This window comes from Lactuca saligna, chromosome 9 (assembly GCF_052625555.1).
Source record: "Lactuca saligna cultivar CGN05327 chromosome 9, ASM5262555v1, whole genome shotgun sequence".
Taxonomy (NCBI): domain Eukaryota; kingdom Viridiplantae; phylum Streptophyta; class Magnoliopsida; order Asterales; family Asteraceae; genus Lactuca; species Lactuca saligna.
Window position 1 is genome coordinate 58307382 of NC_136425.1, and position 12189 is coordinate 58319570.

The 12189-nt window shown below is 34.1% G+C and overlaps 2 protein-coding genes across 2 annotated transcripts; both read left to right on the forward strand.

The window, feature by feature from the left end:
- Positions 1–6304: 6304 nt before the first annotated feature.
- LOC145018083 (uncharacterized) lies at positions 6305–7806 on the forward strand. Its single transcript, XM_078976007.1, has 3 exons — positions 6305–6586; positions 7164–7225; positions 7303–7806. The coding sequence occupies exons 1-3, from the start codon at positions 6364–6366 to the stop codon at positions 7366–7368; spliced, it is 351 nt and encodes a 116-aa protein (XP_078832133.1). The 5' UTR covers positions 6305–6363; the 3' UTR covers positions 7369–7806.
- Positions 7807–9051: 1245 nt separating this feature from the next.
- LOC145018104 (uncharacterized) lies at positions 9052–10413 on the forward strand. The gene is made up of 3 exons (XM_078976023.1): positions 9052–9484; positions 9971–10056; positions 10169–10413. Exons 1-3 carry the CDS (start codon positions 9253–9255, stop codon positions 10232–10234), a joined length of 384 nt encoding a protein of 127 aa, XP_078832149.1. The 5' UTR covers positions 9052–9252; the 3' UTR covers positions 10235–10413.
- The last annotated feature ends 1776 nt before the right edge of the window (positions 10414–12189 follow it).

Sequence of the window (12189 nt, forward strand, 5' to 3'; positions counted from 1 at the left end):
GTCTAAGGATTTTAAAGTAATGGACTTGTGGTTGGGCTTGCCTTGTTGGGCTTGCCCTAATGGGCCTCAAATGATGAAATTGGCCTTAGTGGGCCCAATGTAGTTAGGCTTTAATTGGGCCCAATAGGCTTGGACTTTGGGCTATTGGAAAATCATTGGTTCAGAAAAGTAATTGGCCTTTGTGGAAAGGCCCATGTAAGGTTTTGGGCCCAATTTGGAAAATTAGGCCATAGATGGATATTTATGGATTGATAGTTTTGGGCCTTAGATATAGATCAAGTTAGACTAGGGGTAAAATGGTTATTTTACCCTAAGGAGAGTTATTGGTTTGGACTAATTGTTATTTCGGATAATGGTAGTTCGGGGAGTCAAGAGATCAACAGTTCGGGGATCTGCCAGCTAGCAGCGAGGAGTTATTTGCAGGATTCTACAGTCACCTTGTGAGGTGAGTTTTCTCCAGTAGGAACGGGTCGAAGGCACCAATGTCGGCCCATTTATGTATGTTAGTGTATAACGGATTTAGATCCGATGCCAGGGTTAGCCTGATGCAGTTTATATGTTCCGGATTTCGGTCCGATGTCGGGTGAGGCCCGAGGAAGGTTTATATGTATGTTTCCGAACTACGGTTCGATGCTGGGTGGTACCCGAGGAAAAAATGCATTTCTAGTTATACTTGTTGTCTTTGTGATACTTGTATGTGCCTTGTAGGGAAATAAGTGTGGGTGGGGGGTCGTATCACATCACTAGCTGAGTGTGGACGGGGTTCTATATCTCATTATTAACAGAGTAGGGGCGGGGCCCCAGATAGGCAGGGCCTTGAGACTAGCAGTTATAATGTATATTAGCATGATTATATGTTTTGTTTGTATATGTATAACGGACGGGGCCCAAAGACAGGCGGGGGGCTTAGAGAAACATATATGTATACCGAGCGGGGCTCGATGCTAGAAGGGGCCTGATGTCAGGTAAGTCCCGATGCAGCGGGCGGGGCCCAGTATATGTGTTTGTGTGTATGGTATGTGGTAGATTGGGGAACTCACTATGATTCAAGCTTACATTTTTTAGTTTTGGTTTCAAGTACTTCCGGTAGGAGAGGGAAGAGTTCGGGATGATTGTATGGCACACACCATTGGTCTAGCCTGGGATGTTTTACTCTGATAATTTGATACTATGATTATAATGTTTTAAGATATTGATTATGTCTAATGAAAGATTTGATAACTATGGTTTTTACTTAATGATTAAAAACGAACTTTTTGGACTATATTTTTGGGATGTTTCAGTATCTCACTTACAATGGGTTTTGCTAAAAATCGGGCTCCGCTGGAGCAGAGATTCTGATCCGAAAAGCTTTTTTTCACGGAGCCCTCGAGCGCTCCGGGGATTTCCTCTAGCACTTGGAGATTACTAGGGATTTAAAGGGGTTTTGAGAGGTTTAGAGAGAAGTTAGAGTGAGAGGGAAGTGGATTTTGGTGTGAGAAATGAGGGTGATCTCGCAAGGTATTTATAAGCTGAAACACAGCTCAACTCGTTGAGTATTGGCCTCAAACTCGTTGACTTGGTGCCACATGTCATGTAACACCCGGTTCCTGGTATGTGTTTCATTCAAGTATTTTTTCGTAATTTGGACTGAGACTCGACAAGTTGATGGCCCAACTCGTCGAGTAGTAGTGGTTTGGACCCGGGGGTTAAGTGGCGGACTCTTCGAGTCGGCGCCAAGACTCGACGAGTAGACTCTGGCTGGGCAAAACCCTAATATGAGGGTTTGTACCCTATTTAAACAACCTTATACAACCTCCATCACCCCTTTATGCTCTTAGAACACTCCATACAGAACCCTAATCGTGTTGTGAAGATCTAAAGGCCTTTTTGGTGATTCTTGGTGGTTTGTGGTGGCAAGAAGGAAGCTTGAGGAACCAAGAAGTTGGCCAGAGGAGTTAGAAGGCAGAAAGGGACTGCCTTTGCACCCATGGAAAGCCCCATGCAACTCAAGAGCTTCTTTTAGGGTCTTTTTAGCTCATAGTTCCATGCATGCACGTAAAGTTCGTAACTTTACATGCTAGATCGATCTTAGGATCCAATATCTATCATTTGGACAAGTGTTGTAAATCAGAAATCGAGAAAGGATACTTGGAAAACCTCGACTCAGCGCGTCTGAGGCTTGACTCCCCTTTTCTGTTAGGGTTCAAAGGAACCTAGTTGAGTGTTAGAAGGTTTTTAGAGGGTCCAAGGGAGTGACCCAACATATTGGACTTATCTATAGACATGGAGTTCATAGGACTCGACGAGTGTATGGGCAGACTCGGCGAGTCCAAGGAAATCACCCAACTTTTGAAGATGAACTCGAAGAGTTGTTCATACAACTCGGCGAGTCGGATGAAGGTTCATTCGAGGTTGTTTTAGAAGGAGAACTCGTCGAGTCATTGCTAAACTTGACGAGTAGAAGCATGCAGAAGGGAAGATGAATGGTAGGGACTCGACGAGTTGGAGGCCCAAATCGGCGAGTCAGGTCAACTGGAAGTTGACTTTGACTGGGTCAAGGGTAAAATAGTCATTTTACCTTGAGAACAGTTATCAGTGTCTGACTAAGTGTTTTATGGGAATTATAGTCGGAGGATCACCGGAGCAGCAGCCGGACATCTGTCGATCAGCTTTTTAGCAGTCAACCTTATGAGGTGAGTTACCTTCCGGTAGGGGTGGGTATACGGCACCCATGTCGGCCCACCAGTAGGTGATTATGGGTGAGATGGTTATCTTTCTGATAATTGTCTGGTTCTATATTTGTGTTGAGTATGTGTTAGTTGTAGTAGGGCGCGCTAGCCCCTGGTTACCGGTTGAAAGATACCGAAGATGATTACCGGTTGAAAGATACCGACAGGGTGGACAAAACCCACTAATGTATAGTTGTATGCTTATGATATGTCATTATATGACTCAATATGCCTATGTATGTTATCATGAAACCAATATGTTATGACATATAATATGTGATAGGGGTAGGGGTGAGATAGTCCCCAGATACCGGTTGAAAGATACCGAATGGGAGGTTAGTTCTCGGATACCGGTTGAAAGATACCGAAGGGGAGAGTAGCTCCCGGTTACCAGTTGAAAGATACTGAAGGGAGGATAGTTCCCGGCTATTGGTTGAAAGATACCGAAGGGGAGGGTAGCTCCCGGTTAGCGGTTGAAAGATACCGATGATTATGTGCTATGGGTATGGTGGGGGAACTCACTAAGCTTCGTGCTTACAGTTTCATTTTTGGTTTCAGGTACCTCTTCGTCTAATGGGAAGGAGCTGCGGTGTAGCAGCGCATCACACACACACACATGTTTTCCGCATGGAGTTTCCTGGGAGTGTACTCTGATTTATTTTACTTTTGAGAAAATGGTTTTTATGGTGACATGTTTTGGATTATTGACATATTGATTGTGACATGAGTTATCATTATGAATGTTTCTATACCGATGGTTTTTATGTTATAATTTATTCAAAACGAAATTTTTGGCCTTGAATTTTGGGATGTTACAAGTTGGTATAAGAGCCCTGGTTTGAGGGATTCGGACACACCCTCGTGGGTGTCTGGACTCAAACCGTGGGGCTAAAGGATTTTTTTTAAAGAAATGGTTTTCTAAATCTAAGAATAAGAGTTTGAGAAACAACAAGGTGTGTGATGTGTGCGACCGGCTGAGCTCAAGTAAGTTTTCCCTAAGATACCCATACTTGTTATGTTATGTTATATGATATATGACTCTGAGAATTGCATGCTAGATTAGGGCTAAGGGTCTAGGAGGATGCCTTTTATGTATGGTTTATGTTTTCGAGAACTGCATGTTAGATTATGGTTGAGGATCTAGAAAGGATGCCTTATATGCCTGTTATATAAGTTGCATGCTATGATTACCTAGTCAGTAGTAGGATGGCCTGGTTAGGTAATGCTTGATATGGTTACTCGATGCACGAATGCTGCTTGCTTTGTGCTATGGGGGTCCTGACTAACTTCAACTAACTAGTGAGCATATATGTAACAATATCTGCAAGCTAGTTAGGGGAGGATGGTAAGGACTCCTAGTGCAGCTGATGGCGGATAGTAGGTCGGAGAGTGCCCTAGGAAAGCCTAGGATGAGAATAGTTGGAAAGGGATATTGGTTAAGGGACTTGGTGAAGTCGAGGGAATCCTTGGGGAAAGTACGAATAGATGTGGAAGGTAGTATGGGCCCGTACTACTGAAACCATACGATCCGTACTCGAGTCAAGGAGGGTCGAGATGGAACCAGGAAACTTTGGAGAGTGTGAGATCTCTTGAGAGTATGTATGATCCTGACGTTTACGTGTTTATTTTCAGTATGGTGGCCACATGACATGGAGCAGGATGTTCAGGATCAGGATCTGCATCAGGATCAGGATTAGGCTTGTGCCAAACATAAAGTTAATCATTAAGATTTTGATTAATACTAGTTTTTTTTTTTTTTTCAAATGACAAAAAATTGTTATGTAGCATTTCAAATGAAACCGTAGTTGTAGTGAACGAGCGACTAAAATGAGAAGATGAAATGATAAAATCGTTTAACTAGATACTACTATAATTTGTAAAAGAGTTAGATGAAATGATAAAAATATTAAAAATAGGGACCTAATATAGACAAAATTAAAACCTTATTACCTTTTTAAAAATGTTATAACAACCATGTTGGTGTAATATATTAAAAAAAGACCTTAAGGACCTAATATAGACAAACTTAAAACCTTATTACCCTCCTAAGTCATTAACCCTATATAAAATTGCCACAAACTTAGACCATCCGTTATATTCACCACATACAACATATGTGGTGGGTGTCACATCAACACCACATTCTTCCACCACTAACATGGGATACCTACCACTAACACACCACTCCATCTCATTTTTTTTATTTAAATTTAATTTAAAAATACATTAAAACACAACAACGCATATTTCATTTAATTAAATTTAATTCAAAAACACAATAAAACATTGTTTTTTTAAACTAGTTTTTATTCAATGAAACAATATTACATGAATTTAAGACAAACAACATAAAATTAAAAAAAAAAACATAAAAATGCAACCACAAACAACTTAAACTACTTTTTAAACCTTATTTTTAATCATTAAATTTTGGGCAATCTTTTAATTTTCGCCAAGCTTTGACGTGTTTAAACATTGTGTGTTTCGTGTCTTCATATTGGTTCATGACCACATCAAACGGATCACCTTCATGTACGTTGTTTATAACAAAGTTATAATTACCATTGAATTTAAGGCATTTAACTCTCATATCGCGATACTTCAAACATATTTCATCAAGACTACGGCTTTGACAACCCATTAAATCATGGAAAATGTTTCCAACTTTTATCCAAAAGTTAGGAGACGTTACTGTGTCTCCTGAAACCGCTACCCATGCTCGTGCTAAGTTATCTTCTTCATTTTCTCACCAATTCATTATTTAGGAGTCATTGATATTGGAAGAACGTAAAAGAAGTGTGTGATTTTGTAAGAAAAAAAAAGAAGAAATTGTGTGAGTATGTTTAATATAAATGTGATATTTATAAAAAAAAAAGTTTAATATGTTTGAAAGGTAAAAAAAAACAAGAAACTAGCCGTTGCAAACATCAACCAATATCATTTTCCGTTTGAGTTCGTGGAACACACAACGATCAAGCACGACCACGATCGACCACGACCAGCTGAAATGGTGTGCACGGTCGTTATCCACGTATACCAGTAGCCATGTCGTGCTATATATTCCGAATGGTCTTAGCAGGTAACTAAAAAGACACAAGAAAAATGTAGACAATGACTAATGACATCTAAAAGGAGAATGGCTTCAATCCCCCAGTCAATAAAAAGAGTTCCATTATCTTTGCACCAATTAAAAGATAAAGAGATACCTTCATCACCTGTCTTGAAAGGGGTGAAACAGCACCGTATTTTCTTTACAAGATATTTTCTTCCAACTGAAAAATATCTCTTACAATAATAATAATAATAAATAATTATATAATTCAATCATTTTAAAATCCAAAAATAAATGATCCAGTCATTTTCAATCTCTCTCGACTTGGAAACTGTTTTATACTCGCTCCAATACCGACTTCCCTAAACATACTATCGTGACACGTGTACATATTTACCCGGCGCGTATCTAACACTGCACTTCCCCTAGCGCGTGAAACATTACAATTTGCATTTCCGTAACGTGGAAAAGAAAAAATAAAGAATAATAAAGGAAACCGTCCTTATAAAAAGCGGATCCGCCATATCTCTCCAACCCAAAATAATCGTTCGCCGGAAGTATTTTCCGACGGTTGCCGGAATCCGTGGATCTAAACTTTTAATGGATGCAAAACGAGCTTACAACGATCATCGATGGACGAACGAGAGGCACCTTCATTTTCTGAAATCTCTAGAGGCTTCGTTTGTTCGAACAATGTTGCAGAAACGCGATAATCGCGTTTTTCTTCCGATGGATCGGTATTTGCCGGATAGTTGCGAATCGACGTTAGATTCGAAGACGACGACTACTACGGCGAAGAGAAGAAAAAGGCATTTTCCGACAGGTATATTTGAAAAAGGCGATTTGAATCATAACAGAAAATTACATGTATGATCAGTTTATTTATCATGAATCATGATCTAACTAATCACTTAGATCAAAAAATGAAGTAGAATTTCAAATATTTTATTTCTGTTTGTGGAAAACAGACGCTGAAGTTAGTTGTATCTTGCAGTATTTGCAGAAGTTGATGCAGTTATAATTTGAATTTCTAAGAATTTTACTTGAGTTATAAACTTATAATTACTAACTGATATGAAATATCTTTCATAATTAGTGGAAAATGAACGTATTTGATACAGATGAATCATGATATTTCCCTTTATCAATCGGTTAATATATGTACGATTATTGTACATGATATATATTCGTTTGGGAGAAGATATTTTATTTTGAGTTCATTCATTTATATAAAGTACAATCCTTTATAATAATAATTATATAAGTCATTAAAGCATATATTCCAATTTATTTTATAGAAGAACCATCTCTTATTCTGAGGCATCTTCCATTTTATTTGTTTTATAGGTCTTTTTTTTTTTTTTTTTTACATTTGTTTAATTTTATTTTAAATTATTTAGATTATTTTGACGAAGTCAACAGATTACGCCTTCACCCATCCACTTCGCTTCAAGACAATCAGGTATTATTATTATTATTATTGTTATTATTATTATTAAAAATAGATGCTAATATCTATAATTATATATAAAATTGCAGGTAGTTCCACAGATCAAACACATAAAAACCGAGGATGATGACAACAAATGGAAAAATTCGCCATGAACATCTTCCAAGAAAAAAACACATTTGTTGAAAGTATGTTTTAGCTAACAACGTATAGGTAGTTTTGTTTGATGTTAGGGATATTATTAATTCATTGGGTTAGTTTTATTAAAAAAACTTTAATTAAGATTTATTTAATTATACTAAGAAACGGTAAATTGTTTGGTTTGTATTTTTTTTTAAACGACAAATCATTATAATTATTAAAATAAAAGACCGAAAATATTACAGATCCTAAGAACAAAGTGTTAACTATCCGAAACAAACACCACAAGACATGAATATACAAAATCCAAACATGAAGGGTAACCAAGAGATCGAAAGTCGAAACCACCCAAAAACTTGACCATTTAAAGTAGCGCTTAAGTGACCAATAATATCAAGGCATTTTCTAATAGAGAAATTAAATATTTTCTTACTTTTTGTTTCTATAAATCATTGTATCCAATTATAATTAAATAGAATGTTAATTTAATAAAACTTAATGATATTTTAGTATATACATGTCATCGTTTAATTGGGTATAAATTTGTAGGAATATTACCACAATTAAATATCATAAATATTAATTAAGTATAATATTATTTATAATTAATGTATTTTATATTTAATTATACTAATATTACACATACATTTAATTATGATAATATTTTTATAATTAATATTTTAATTAATGTTTATTATATGTGTCCTTAGAACACATATTAAAAAATCCCTAATGCCAATGTATTTTCCAAATCTCATTAATGTACTCTCACGATCAATCCCAACAATAACAATGAACTTTCAAGATCATCCCTACAATATCAATGTATTTTGAACCTTTTTTCAAGATATACTTTCAAAATCACAAAATCATCTTTGGCCTAGCTGTAGACAAATATTTGCCCCTCAACCTTTCCTAAACCAAAGATTGAAGATTCAAGTTTTATTGTGGACGAATGATGTAAATTTAGGAGCAGAGTAATATGTGGGTGTATTAAAAGCTTTCAAGATCAATCCAACAATATCAATGTGCTTTAACTAATAATCTCATGGATATCAATGTACTTTCAAGATCAACCCAACAATAATAACATATTTTTATAAGATGTACTCTAAGAACAACCCATCAATTCTTTAAAATATTCCAACAACAATTTCAATGGATCTTCAAGAAGATTAACTTCATTTTTTTCGATACTCTCCAATTATATTCATAGAAAACCACAAGAAAAGAAAACCTTTGATACTTCAACTCAGAGCCTAATAATAGTAACACACGCCAAACTCACACATTTAATAAAGGCTCTGAGGATTTATGACAACAAGAAACATCAAAAATTATCTGTTTTGCTATTATATTGTTTTGTTGTTCTAAATATCTAATTGATGTCTTCTTTAAAGTTGTGATAATTTCTTGGTGGCAATAACTACATAAAATATTTAAAACATGGACTTGATTTAAATACCCATTAAATATTATTATTAGAAGATTAAATATTACATCGGTTAACAGTCACTATTTATTTGTTTACAAAGATCTTTTCATCCAACCAAAAAAATATCTCACACGTAATTAAATAATTTAATTGATTTTCATTAAAAGATCATCGATCCTCGGATATTTTATACGGGTTTGTTTTCGTACTCTCTTGAGCACGAAAATGTGTTGCAATCGCTCTAATATCGACGTAGCTATGCATCTATCGTGACACGTGTATATCTCCATCGGGCGCGTAGGAAAAGCTGCACATTCTATAGCGCGTGGGAGTGTGCAAAAGTGATTTATAAAGTGAAACCGCCCTTATAAAAAGCGGATCAGCCATATCTCTCCAACCCAAAATAATCGCTCGCCGGAAGTATTTTCCGACGGTTGCCGGAATCCGTGGATTTAAACTTGTAATGGATGCGAAAAGAGCTTACAACGATCATCGATGGACGAACGAGAGGCACCTTCATTTCCTGAAATCTCTAGAGGCTTCGTTCGTTCGAACAATGCTGGAGAACAGCGACGATCGCGTTTTTCTTCCGATGGATCGGTACGTGCCGGATAGTTGCGAATCGACGTTAGACTCGAAGCGGATGACGACGGCGCCGACTGGTGCGAAGAGAAGAAAAAGGAATTTTCCGGCAGGTATGTTTGAGAATGCAGCGTAGACATTGATTAAGTTCCCAATAAACAATACTTGCAATTTGAATCATAACAGAAAATTACATGTATGAATTTTGATCAGTTGATTTATCATGAATCATGATTTAACCACTCGATCAAAAGCTGAAATAGAATTTCAAATTATTTTATTTCTATTTGTGAAAACACAAGCTGAATTAAGTTTTTTAGATCTTGCAATATTTGCAGAAGTTGATGAACTTATATAATTTGAATTTCTATAAGTAAACGTAAGTAGTGGAAGGAAATGAATGTATCTCACATATATAAACTTGAATCATGATCATGATATTCCTTCTAATCAATCGGCTAATATATGTAAATGATATATATTAATTCGATCGAAGGTTTGGGAGAAGATATTTTGAGGCATCTATAATTCTATATAATTTTTTTTTATTCTTTTTTTTTTTTTTTACAATTTGATTAATGTTATTTTAACTTAATTAGATTATTTGGACCCAAACATAAGCATTGAACCAAGAATCACAAAGTTTCGCCTCCACCCATCCACTTTGCCACAAGAAGAAGATCAGGTATATTTATCTTTTATTATTATTATTATTATTATTATTATTATTATTATTATTATTATTATTATTATTATTATTAAAAATGGATGCTAATATCTTATATGTAAAATTGCAGATAGTTCCACAGATCAAACACATAAAAACCAAGGACGACGACAGCATATGGACAAATTTGCCATGAACATCTTCCAAGAAAAAAAAAACATTTGTTAAAAGTATGTTTTAGCTAACAAGTAGGAAGGTTTTGATTGATGTTAGGGAAATGATTAATTCATTGGGTTACTTTTATTAAGAACTTTAATTAATATTTATTTAAATATATATATACCAGCAAATGCTAGATTGTATGGTTTGCTATTATCTTGTTTTTGTTGTTCTAAATATCTAATTGACGTCTTTCTTCAAACTTGTGATAATTTCTTGGTGGCTACAAGCCTACAACTACATAAAATATTTAACACATGATTAAGATCTAAGTACCCATTAAATATATTATTATTATTAAAAGATTACATCGGTATAAATGTAATTAGAACTTTATCTTAGAGCATCGAGAATGCATGGTTCAATGAGAGAATTGAATGAGGTGACATGTCAATTGATATTTAATGAATTAAACTCTATTATTATGGGATGCTATATTGACATTCAATGAATATAGAGTTCAATGACGATTGAACTTTTCAATGGAAAAAAAAAAGAAATATTTTAACTATTTAATATATATTTCATTGAATTGTATTAAGTTCAATGTATTGTAGGAAAATTAATATAGAATTATATAATAAGTAAAATGATGATGAGTCAATTCATTAAACTCAAATAAGTTTAATACATTACGAATGTGTGAAAGAATTAAAATAAAAAACTAGTTTTATAAACACAAATTCATAATAAAAATGTTATAAAACATGTAATCTTTTTATAAAAAGAGTAAGTTTTAAAAAAACATATAAAAAATCACAATTTTTTTATCGAAATTATTTTTTGAAAATTTTTTGGAACAAAATTATAAAACAAAATAAACCTAAGCCGATATGGAAAAACAAGATATTTAGGGACAAAATTTGTAAAACAAATTACAACTTTGTCGAATTGGAGAGAGAGGGAGTTTGGGCTAGATGAGGCAGACTAGTAGGTTATTCGGACCCGAGCAGAACACACGAAAATAAAAGAAAATTAAGTAATCTACCTTTTCTAATAAACAAAACCTTAATTGTCATGCGTCGTTTTTTCTACACCAATTTTACAACGTAACATGCTCATATTCCCGACATTTTCATCTCCCGCTTTTTTATATGCTTTGATTTTAGTCGGTTACAAATTTTCTTAATCAATCTTCATGTAACCATTGTATCCCAAAAAATCAACCATTATATTTAAATTATATTTTAATTATGCACAAATCAAGATGCTAATCTTATCTATATTTAAAATTAATTATAAGATTGCAGTCCATATCCAAATATGTAAAAACGCATCAATTTCATGTTACAAATAATTTTTTTTTATTCTTAATGCTTACGCATCTAAATCACAAAGAAGAGACGAATGTGATACATCTATGCCACCCACCTTCTTTAATCCCATGAGGCATTTTGGTATCTATAAAAAAGCTTTACTCTGATTTTTGCAGGCTATTAATCAACATGAAATCTTCTTGTACAAATTTTTATGTATATTTTATTGATTATCAAGTTATTGCCATCGTTTTATTTGTTGGTTTTATGTAGTTTTATAATTAGTGGTTAACTTTTGGTTGATTATGTGCAAATTTTATTCTCTACATTCATTTTTATTATTTATAAATCTATAACTATTATGATTTCTCATTTGTTTGATTTTATTCTCTACATTCTTTGACACATCGGCTTAATTATTACGATGAAAGTTTCTTACTTCAATTGGAAATTGTTTACCGTTTGTATTTTTTTTTGGCTTTTAACCTTTGTAGTTTTTGTCATTACAATATATATATATATATATATATATATATATATATATATATATATATATATATATATATATATATATATATATATATATATATGATGGAGTGGTTATGTATAGTATATGGTTGACTATATGTATATAACATCCAATGTTATATACATATATTATAAATTTATAATTAAT